Source organism: Arvicola amphibius, chromosome 7 (assembly GCF_903992535.2).
Source record: "Arvicola amphibius chromosome 7, mArvAmp1.2, whole genome shotgun sequence".
In the NCBI taxonomy this organism is placed as follows: domain Eukaryota; kingdom Metazoa; phylum Chordata; class Mammalia; order Rodentia; family Cricetidae; genus Arvicola; species Arvicola amphibius.
This window is the reverse complement of record NC_052053.1, coordinates 7,134,749-7,145,457: the sequence shown is the minus strand read 5'-3', so window position 1 is coordinate 7,145,457 and position 10,709 is coordinate 7,134,749. Positions and strand designations below refer to the sequence as shown.

Genomic DNA, 10,709 nt, shown 5'->3' with positions numbered 1-10,709 from the left:
TTCTCTGGAGGTTCTGAGAGGGGCGTGCAGTGCCTCGTGCACCTTAGCCTGAAGAATGCCCCTTCTTCCACTAATGGGGAAAGCTGTTCTTTTCAGCCTACCTTGAAGCATTGGGATGGATACAGATGGAATGGAGAACAGGTAGTGGAAGAGAGAGGGGGCACCAGCCTCGCCATCCAGATCACTTGAGTGAACCCTGGCTCACGCTCACACATACAATTTACTTTGCCATACTTTTGCTTGTTTGTTTTTTGTTTTCTGAGCCAGGGTTTCTCAGTGCAGTCCTGGTCATCCTAGAGCTTGCTACGTAGACCAGGATGGCCCCAAACCCAGAGTTCCATCTTTCCATCTGTCTCTGCCTCCCGAGTGCTGAGAATAAAGGTGTGCACCACCACCCCTGACTTTGTCATACTTTAATGCATACATTGTCTTTACTTTAGTGTCTGTGGTTTTAGAGCAAAGCATTCTCCATCCTTTCTCCTGTTCTACCATAAAATATTTAACGTGTGAAAACTAAACTCAGTTAATAGTAGTTGACCCTGGACTTAAAGAATCATTGAAGCTAAACCACTGAAGCTTTCTGCATAGCAAGAAACAGAAACAGTGGCTCTCTTCTCCTGATGTTCTCTCCATCACATGCTTTCTGAACATATACACAGGGTTGAAGATTTGGACTTGGACTCACAAAAATATAGAACTGAACCTCTGACCTCTGAGAGTGGTCTGCAGGAGTTAGACTCTTTCTCGGCATTCCATGTCTGCCCCTCTAGTGTCCCTGTGTCTTTGCTGATACCTGCGTTGGCCTTGGGGAGCAACACACAGCAGGTTGGCAGCTGTGAAGAGGGTTATCTGGAGCACAGCATCTTTGGCTCCAGGCACACTTCTCCTCCCCTTCCCTCTATGGATAACTTCCATGAGCACTGGACTCCATCATTTGGCAGAAATACAATGACATGGACAAAAATATTCTCCAACTTGAGGGAGGGTGGTCCAGTCCCTTCTCCCGTCTTTCTTGCGTTTCAGGAAAGGAGGACGGCGTGCATGTGTGGAGCGGGAGTTTTCAGACATTGCCACTGTGAGATGCTGACGATGCTCAGTTTTACTCCTCTGCAGCTCATCCTACAGCAGCTGGGGGCACACACTACCGGTTGACATTGTGCTCTAAAACCTCGCACCTTAAAGCTTTCGGAGTATGTACTTAGCTCTCCTCACTGGTAGTATTAAAGCAGGTTTTGTTTTGTGAATTGACTTCTTGCATCTGTACATTTCAAAGCTCTAGAAGAATTCTGTAGGAAGGATGTTCTCTGTGATTTATAAAAATAGCGGAGTGGTTTCTAGCAAGGCCATTATCCTCGTGCAGAATTACTCACTTGGATGTTTGCATACAGGAATGGAAGGCACTCAGAGGTCTTGGCTGTGTTTTCATAGTCAGCACTATACTGACTCCCACTCGCGGTCAGAAGGAAGTGAGAAGGGTAGAAACAAACTAGAATAAGGAAGGGACAGCTCTGCTCCCCACCCAAATCCTCCCCATCTGTGCGCCAATGAGAATTCACGTTAAACTGGGGCTCTTGGTGCATGTGGTACAAATCCCAAGGAAAGCAGCTCCTGCAGAGACAGAATTCACTGACCTGAGTAACTGGAGAATCTAGTTTTGGATATGATTCAGTTCAGGCTCCAACAATACAGGGACCTCCTTCGAGGGTGCCTGCTTCCCTTTGAGCTACAGATCTTCCATGGCAAACTTGTATTTTCCTCAGGTTTAGACAATGATCATCCACTGAACTCCCATCTTTCCCTGAATACCCTTAAACAGGACCCTGTGTTTCAGGATCCAAATGGAAAAACTAATGTGAGGGATTCTGGATGTCCCAGGTTAGACCACACCTTACTGCAGAACCAGTTAGAGGGCACAGGGGACCTGGGTTTTCAAGTCAGTGAATTCTTCGGTTGCTAGATTCACCAGAATCATTTGCTCAGGTTGAAAGGCAGTTGCTCAATGGAACCATTACAGGGATTCCCATGTGTTGAGTGACATTTTCTGGGGAGACTTAAAGAAATGTCTGTTCACCCCAGATAGGGAACCTGTGCCAGACTATTGTATAACAATTTTCTCCTGGGGCTGGCGAGATGGCTCAGTGGTTAAGAGCACTGACTGCTCTTCCAGAGGTCCTGAGTTCAATTCCCAGCAATCATATGGTGGCTCACAACCATCTGTTATGAGATCTGATGCCGTCTTCTGGCCTGCAGGCATACAAGGAGACTGAACAGATGAACACTTTGTACACAATAAATAAATATAAAAAACAATTTTCTCCGAAGCTAGTCATACTCAGAAAGTTCTAAAGGAGGCTCATTAAGACCCAGGAAGATCTAAAGAGAGGCTTGAGTGCTTGAGAATCAGGAAGCACACAACTCAGAAGGCTCAGGAACTCCCTGAAACTGTAAATGTGCATAAAAACACTTCTCCAACAGTCAGATAAACAGAAAAGTCTGCTGTGGATAGGTAAGAGACCAGATGAACTGCATGGACGGGAAAGGAGATAGCTATATTGTTTACGAGACTCTCTGACCTGTTAAGCTACCCATGATTTATACAGTGAGCCTCAGGGTTTCACCTTTGTGAACCATAACATCATCCAAGCTGGGGTGGCCTTTGAGTGACATCATCCATGCTGGGGTGGCCTCTGAGTAACAGAGCTGTTTTGGATCATTCCTGCTCCCTAACATAACCACGATAGACTCACTGATTCACGAATTTGGATTTTGGAGGTATCTTTATTTTTGTCCATTGTATATTCCCAATCTGGGGTACGTGCGTGTGCATGTGTGTGTGTTTGTGTGTGTGGGGGGGTGGAGATGGATTTTTTTCACACTTCTTGGTTATACTGTCATACAACACTGATCAAAGGAAAGCTTCTAGCCAAGTGTAGCTTGGTGAACCAATATACTGAGGTTATTTAGTGGAACACGGGCTACCTCTAAAAGCGTAGGTGACCCAAGGACAGCTACCTCACTGGAAGTTCACCCCAGCATGGGTGATAACGCATGGATGTGGAATTGCGGGAGCTTCCTGTTCAACCTGCAGGCTGCTCCACTGGAGGAATTCTCCTCCTTGGTAATTTTTTTTTTTACTGCTTACATAACCTCGTGGAAGTGCCTTCTGAATCTCAGAACTTTTTAAGCTGAGTCCATCTTCCCTCCAGGAGGCACTGTTTCCATTTGGAATAGCTACACAACAGTTTGTATAGACTGTAACATAGTTTTAGGGAGAGAGCTCCAGCTGAGCACAATAGGCTTCTCTATAGAGGATCCCTTCATAAGATCCCTTAAATTACCCCGAAGATAATATTCAACAGTTCCCATTTCCAGGAGGAAAGCTGATCTAGTAGATGCAACGTGTATGGGAAAGGCCCACAAGACTTCAACCCTGCACAACGCACTACAAGCCTTGTAACACTGAGAGTGGGAGGAAGTCTTCCAGGGAAGGGCACACCAACTGGTCAGCCCTGAAAACACGTACGAGTTAACATTATACAGACTGAGCAGGTTATATTTAGAAATAAGTGTAGAGACGTGTACAGTAACATGAAGAAAGAGGTTATGGTTTTGAAAGAGAGCAAAGAGGGGCATTGGAAGGTTTAGAAGGAAAGAAAGGAGTAAAGTAATAATATTATAATCTCAAAACTAGAAGAAAATATTCTAAAAAAATTTACCAGTAATTATAAAAGTTTTTTTTTGTTTTTTTCTGGCATCATTGTGAAATGGCAGAAGAATCAAGTTGATTGAGCTTAAATAATGTATACATCCCAAAATCTTAATGAATTTAAAATATAAGAAATAGAAGAAAATGATGGGAAGTTGTTTCTGTCACACCCACATTACATGCAAACTCCCCCAGCCACCCTTTCTCTATATGGCTACTTTAACATTTAAAAAGAAAAAGGGAAGGCTCAGCGCTATTTTAGGCCAGATGAAAGACAGCGGTCATAAAAAGCCAGTCAAAGCGCTCCATTTTCCTTTATAGTCCTTCCTTTATGATGGGGGAGAGGAGAGGGTCGAGTATGTACTTTGTGTCATCATTTTAAGGCTAGAACTTTGTGAAGTAAGTGCCTTAAGATCCCACAGAAGAATAGGGCGAGAGAGGAAGTGTGCCTACACTCATGCAGCGAGGCGAAGGAGCTGTTGGTCAACAGTCCAGCAACAGTTCTGCCTATTGCAGCTGGCCTAGGATAAAACCTGGTTCCAACACTTCCACAACTACAAGCTCCGAGTCCACTGGCCTCTTGGGCTTTAGTCTCTTCTGGGAGACAAAACCCATCCCTAAAGGGTTGCTTTGAAGAGCTAAACTAGCCCATCATTTCTTCATCTGTTCCAAGGACCAGGCTGCAGAACAAAGGGAATGAAGAGACATGGTGTCAACAAGTGAGCAGATGAGGGGCTCTGAGAGGAGCACTTGAAGCCAGGAGAGCAGCTGAAGCCAGGAGAGCTGGGTGGGCAGCTGTCGGAGCATGCTTCAGGAAGAGAATTCAGCCAACAACACAGAGGGTGGCAAAGGAAGAAGGCACTGAGGAGCAGAACGTCCAGGCAAGGCAGCCGAGAAACTAAATGTAATGTGTGCAAAGTATCTGTATTTCTTCTGGGTGCAGGATACCGGCTAGTGTGAGCATGCCCAGCTGTAGTACCTACGCTGGATGCCAACTAGTGTGAGCACACCTTTTAAAAATACTCACACAAAAGAATGCTTCTCATTATTACATTTAAAAGTCATGAATTAAAGTAAAAATGAAGTAAAATAAAATTCACCCCCCACGCCGTTTTCTAGTGTTTTTGTCTACTCAAGAGCAATGTCCAGGTAGGGAAGTGGACTACATCTATTCCCTTCAGAGAGACACCGCCGCTCCTCAAATTCAGTTTGCTCAGCTATGGTTTTGAGACAGGAGCTCTCATGCTTGGCTACTGATATCCATCAGCCCTTGTACGGAATACTGCGGGTTGGTAACACTTTTCGGAGGGAGAAATGCATTTTCACAGGCTGTATCGTTGCTCATGTTCAGGTTTGTGGATAATAAATGAGACATTCTGAGTCAGCGTATGCCCAGAAGCTCAACATTACCACAGTGGTCCCACTATTCTTAATACCCACTTTGGCTGGAATGGGCCTGATGAACAAGGTGAACAAGTGCAAGAAGCCCATTGAGCATGGGGTGCCAGACCTACCTGCCCACCTAAGGGAATGTTCTCTCCACAGTAATTATTACACTTCTACATTCTGAAGTTACAATAAAGAAATTCCTTCCAATTCAAGTAAAAAAAGAAATAGAATTGCTTCACAGGCAGCTCATATACCCCATGGCTATGCTTTTTAAATGACTCACTAATCCAATTAAAATTAAACATATACATCAGCTCACCTTGACAGAATGTTAAGTTGGTAAGCACTAACCACAAGGATCTTATGAACTTTCCTGCAGGCTCAACAAGAGATGGACTAGGCTGCCCTGTGGCTCACTCCCAAGTGCATCTCTCAAGAGGAGGACACACTCCCCAAAACACCACAGAGAAACCTACAGAACTGAAATCTGTCACAGATGTAAAAAAAATGGAAAGCTTTTTTTTTGGTCTTTGGTTATGTATAAAAGCCACTAATAATTATTAAAGTTATTAGACACAGAAAACTGTTTTACAAATCAGCGATTCAATGAGCATTTGTTCCTTTTATTCACAAAACATAAGCCCTCTATTGAGACCCTTTATAATTTTACAGAGGACTTTGAAATACATCAATTATAAAACATGTCAAAAAAAACATCTTCAAAATATACAGATACAAAGAGGTCCTTTAAACAGAGTTCTCTATAAAATCCATCAGTGTAAAAAGACGTCGGAAGGGAAGTAAGGCGTGTGCAGCTGTCATCAGGATCATCTCTGTCTCGGAGACTTTTCTCTCCTCCGGTCCTGGTTTCTCTTGGAGTCTCTAGAACGTTCAGAGTGTCTGCTAGATGTCTCCCATCGTCTCTCAGCCCCATTCTGATACCCGTCGTCACCACTCTTATGGCCCGAATGTCTTCTGCTCCTGTCCCTTGACTTGGAGCGATCTTTCCTCCTGACATTTTCACTGTCCTGACTTCGGGGTCTTTGCTTCTCATTTTCAGAAAAAGAATCTCTCCTCTCTCGTCGCTTCTTCCTCGGCTCTCCACGCCTGTCTTCCGGCTCTCTGTGCACGTCCTGGTCTCGGCCATTCCGCACTCTACCGTAACTATTTTCTTGGGAAGGAAGCCTTCTGTCTGCCATGTGCTTTGCTGCAGGGTCCCTCCAGTCGGCATTTCGGGAGTCATGCACTCTGTGTCTCTCAGACCTTGCTCCCTCAGACCTCTCTTCCTGGTGCCTTTGCTCCTCCCTTCCTTCTTCCCGCCTCCTGTCACGCGTCTGATGGCCCCTGGCTGCTTTCTCTACTTCTTCACTTCTGGTCTTTCCTTGTCTCTTCTTTCTTGTATCTTTAGCTGCACGTAAAAAAGTATAGTTAAGTTTTTATGTTAATCTAAGTTCATAATTTAACAACATTTACTGACATACTGGAGAACACTTATTTGTGCAAACTGAATGGGAAGCCAAAATGAAAAGCTTGAAGCAAGACTATTTTGAGATGAATAATGTTTAAAATATGTCATTATTAGTTATTAAGTAACTATAGTTTCAAGTTCTCATAAAAGCTTTCAATAAACTATAGCAAATATAAAAACAAATCTATCAAGTGATTAGAAATGGTACAATGTTACGTATATCCTCTAACCCCAAAGAGAGCCTTGTCAGATGAAACTTAGCTGAAGGCAGCCCTGGTACACAGACAAGACACATGGCCACCCACCCCAGAACCACTCCCTACAGCGAGGCCAGGGGCAACTGGCTTCACGTCACAGGATGTCTGGGTTTTCACATTAGTCTCCCGCTGTGAATGAATGAGCTGCTTTCTGGTGTTCTCATAGACACTGGCCATCCCAGCAAATACAGCATTATGACAGTTACAGGCTCTATGAGGCCAGGGAAGCTTGGTCTCTGACCAACTTCTAAAGAGACTTTGAGCAATTTAATTTTACTGATATAGTCCCAAATATAAAATAAAGGAAAACAAGTCACCACCTTAAGTTAAACTTAGTCACTTGTTAATTGAGTTCATAAATCAAAAACACTGAGATGACGAAAACCTCACAAATTCCTCTAAGTACAGAAGGAAAACCCAGCAGGAATTCACTTCTTTCCCTGACCATGTCCGTGTACCAACCACTGTTTGCTAAGTGGCTATCGCTGGCACACTGCGTACGAGCTGATGGGCCAGTGAGAAAGAACTTCCTTCTCGGGCTGCAGCTGCCCAAGCACAAGCCGTCTGGCTCAATGCTAAGCCCATGTCTTCGGCTCACTCTATACACTGTCAGGGCTCCGCCAAGATAACACCCCAGCCATATCTGCTTCTCAGTTTTCTGATGCAGAGGCAGTTCCCACTGCGTTTCTGCTATCTAATACTTCACTAAGGAGACAGTCCTCCGCTGAGATTGTATAGGTGAATGAACCTGGAACAGCTAACTTTCTTACTGCAATTGTCATGCTGAGTTGTCGTCTGTCCTCACATGGACACGAGACACACTCTAACTGTCCAAGACTGTTAAACGAACAGTGCTTGCATTGCTTCCATTCAGGAGTGAGCTCCTGTGAGCAAATGACTCCTGCTCCAGGAACACAGAGCACGGAGAGTCCACAGTTCCGACCATCAGACATCAAATGACTCCTGCTCCAGGAACACAGAGCACGGAGGCCCACAGTTCCGACGTCAGACATCAAACACTTGAAAATGCAGCACAATAGGGAACCACAGCATAAGTACCAGCCGTCTAACTAAAGGCTGAGGAGGGAGGCTGCTACCACTGCAATCAGCACCAAACTCTAACAACGCATTAGATATGCAGGCACTCTGCTACCCAGGAAGACCAAGATGCTCTACTGCAGAGAGGCAGAGTAGATCTTGGGTTAAACCACACAGACATTCTCAGGAAAGATGGACCAGGAAGGAGGTCAGTAAAGCATCTCTCTTCCTGGTGGAGTAAGGCACGTACTGAGAGGCCTGGAGATGCCTATATGGAGCCCCCAAATCTGCAACATTTATGATGTTGGAATGAAAGAAGTGTTCAGGTATAGGATGTGAGTGTGCGCAAAGAAAGGAGCCAACCGAAAACACTCTGAAGTATCAGAGTGAAATGAGGGCTGGCAAGAGGTTCGGTGGGTGGAGGAGATCGCCAACAAGCCTGATGACCACCCGAGTTCTGTCCCCAGGTCCCACAAGACAGAGAATCAACTCCTGAAACTTGCTCTCTGATCTCCGTAAGTGTACACCACGCAGGTACACACACACACACAAACACACACACACACACACACACACAAAAAATAAATAAAATAAAAATTTGAACAGAACCTGGATTGTAACACATAGAATAACACAAACAGGCATAAGGTCACGGTATAAAGATAAGACTGGGTAAATAAACAAGGAAAGGGGACAGCTTTTCTCTTAAACTCAATTACTAATCCAAAAAGAAAATAAATCATCATTAGGCAAACACCACAGAGAATGCTCCAAAGATGGCTGCCAAATGACTGAGGGGAAGCTGCAGACAGACTTCAACAGGCAATTGATTTAATAGGTGAGGAGTTTATCTGAAAACATTCCAGACTTTCTCAATATAGTGATGGCAGCTGGCGTTAGTGAAATTAGAATGTGCCAGCATCTATGAGTCCCTTGATAAGATGCTCTAAGAGGAGGCCACTTCCATGATGCTCTCCCCAAAGTCTGGTGGTCTGACTGAGAAAGGTCCCACAGATTCACATCTGAATGCTTGGTTCCTCAATAGAAGAACTGTTTGGAAAGGATTAGAAGATGTGGCTTTGTTGAAGGTATATCACAGGAGGGGGGTACCCTCTGCCACAGGCTCGCAGGTAAGATTTAAGCTCCCAGCTAACGCTACAGCACCATGCCTGCCTGCTGCCCTGCTTACTACCATGTTGGTGATGGACTCTCCCTCTCTATCTGTAAGCCCCAATGAACTTTCTTCTATAAGCTGTCTTGTCATGGTGACTCTTCATTGCAATAAAACAGTAACTATGACATCAACTTTTATTCTGTTCTTAAAAAAGGAGCACATAAATACCTGTACTGAAGGACTACGATATGAATGACTACAAAATAAATGACCAGAAGTTTAAAAAACTGTTAAGAAAGCGTGGGAGCCCTGACAACCACTGTGAAATTAGACAGTTTGCTGAGAGAAGGAAAAGGACCCTGGTGTCTTGGATCCTGACTCATTCACCAATTGTTTTACTCTTTGTGAAATCCAAATGAGATCTGCTAATAGCACTGTTTAATGTTCTTTCCACAGTGTCGTTGATAACTGCATTGTTTATATGAGAAGCTGACACTGAGGAAGCTGGGTAGACAGCGTATGTGGATTCTATCTCCTGACTTTTGTAATTTTCCTGTAAGTATGAAATTAATTCAAGATAAAACTTTAGAGCATTAAAAACATGAACTTGGTTAAAAAAACACCAACCAACCAACCAACCAAGAATGAATGGCTCCAAATTCAGGGGAAGGCAGACGTGCAGAGAAAGAAGCAAGCTACATTGTGCTGCAACATTCCCCAAGACGGTCTACTGACACAGGGTTGCTGCTAAGGGAAAAAAATAAGACAGCAGGGCTCTGGTGGCCTCACAGGACTAGAGACATAAGTGTGAATATTTGCTTAAAATATACGTATATAAACATATTGCAACATATTATACATAAAAGATGGAGAGAGTGAGAGAGAATAAATATAAGGGAAAAAACCCTAAAAATAGGAATGCCAATTTAAAAGGAGAGAGCAAAATTTGAGCAAGACAGGTAATATCCAAAGGGGCAATAATAACGTTATGCTCAGCTTCATTTGTGATCAAGGAAATGCAAATTAAAATCAAAGATATAAGGCAATATTATGACAAATTAACCAGGAGGTTAAAATTAAAAATATGGCCAATACGCAGTTGTTAGGAGTGTAGCTCGGAATAATCTTAGAAAGTTGGTGGTATTTACTAAGACCAAATGCATCGTACAGCAGTGGTGCCATCTGTAGCTATGGGACTGAAAAAGGAATGTACAAGATTAGGTTATTGACATATCACAAAAGCCACCGGTTAGCACGCTCAGAATGCTTACATTAATCTACAGGTGAAATCACAGAAGAGTTACACACAGGACTCAGGAAGAGAGATCCAAACTTCCAAGCCTATCTCTGTTGACTACTCAGCTTTTGCATCAGTGTAAAGTTGGGAAACCAAGAGTACAATATGACCAGGCAGGGACTATCCGCATATATATATATATATGGTTATTAATAGTATTAATAGTATGAGTATGCACAGCAACCACTGTGGATGGATGAACTATAAATGCAGTAATATGGGTAAATTTTGTGAACACAATATAAAAGAAATATTAGATAAAAGAGTCCATAGTTAATAACTGTAAAGTTAAAAGAGGCATTATGGTACAGGCCTCTACACCTAGCACTTGGGAAGTAGCGCAGAGAGAACCAGGTTCAAGGCCAGCCCCTGCCGAACAGTGAATTAACAGACTAGACTGCATATAAGACTCCAAGAAGCAAATAAAACAAAACATCCAA

The 10,709-nt window shown here is 43.6% G+C and overlaps 1 protein-coding gene across 1 annotated transcript in view; it reads right to left on the bottom strand.

Moving 5' to 3' along the window:
- Positions 1-5,697: 5,697 nt before the first annotated feature.
- Cwc22 (CWC22 spliceosome associated protein homolog) overlaps positions 5,698-10,709 on the bottom strand; it is a 41,438-nt gene continuing 36,426 nt past the window's right edge. Inside the window, exon 20 of the mRNA XM_038337328.1 lies at positions 5,698-6,503. Coding sequence (XP_038193256.1) covers positions 5,923-6,503 — 581 coding nt within the window. The 3' untranslated portion in view covers positions 5,698-5,922. The remainder of the gene's footprint in view (positions 6,504-10,709) is intronic.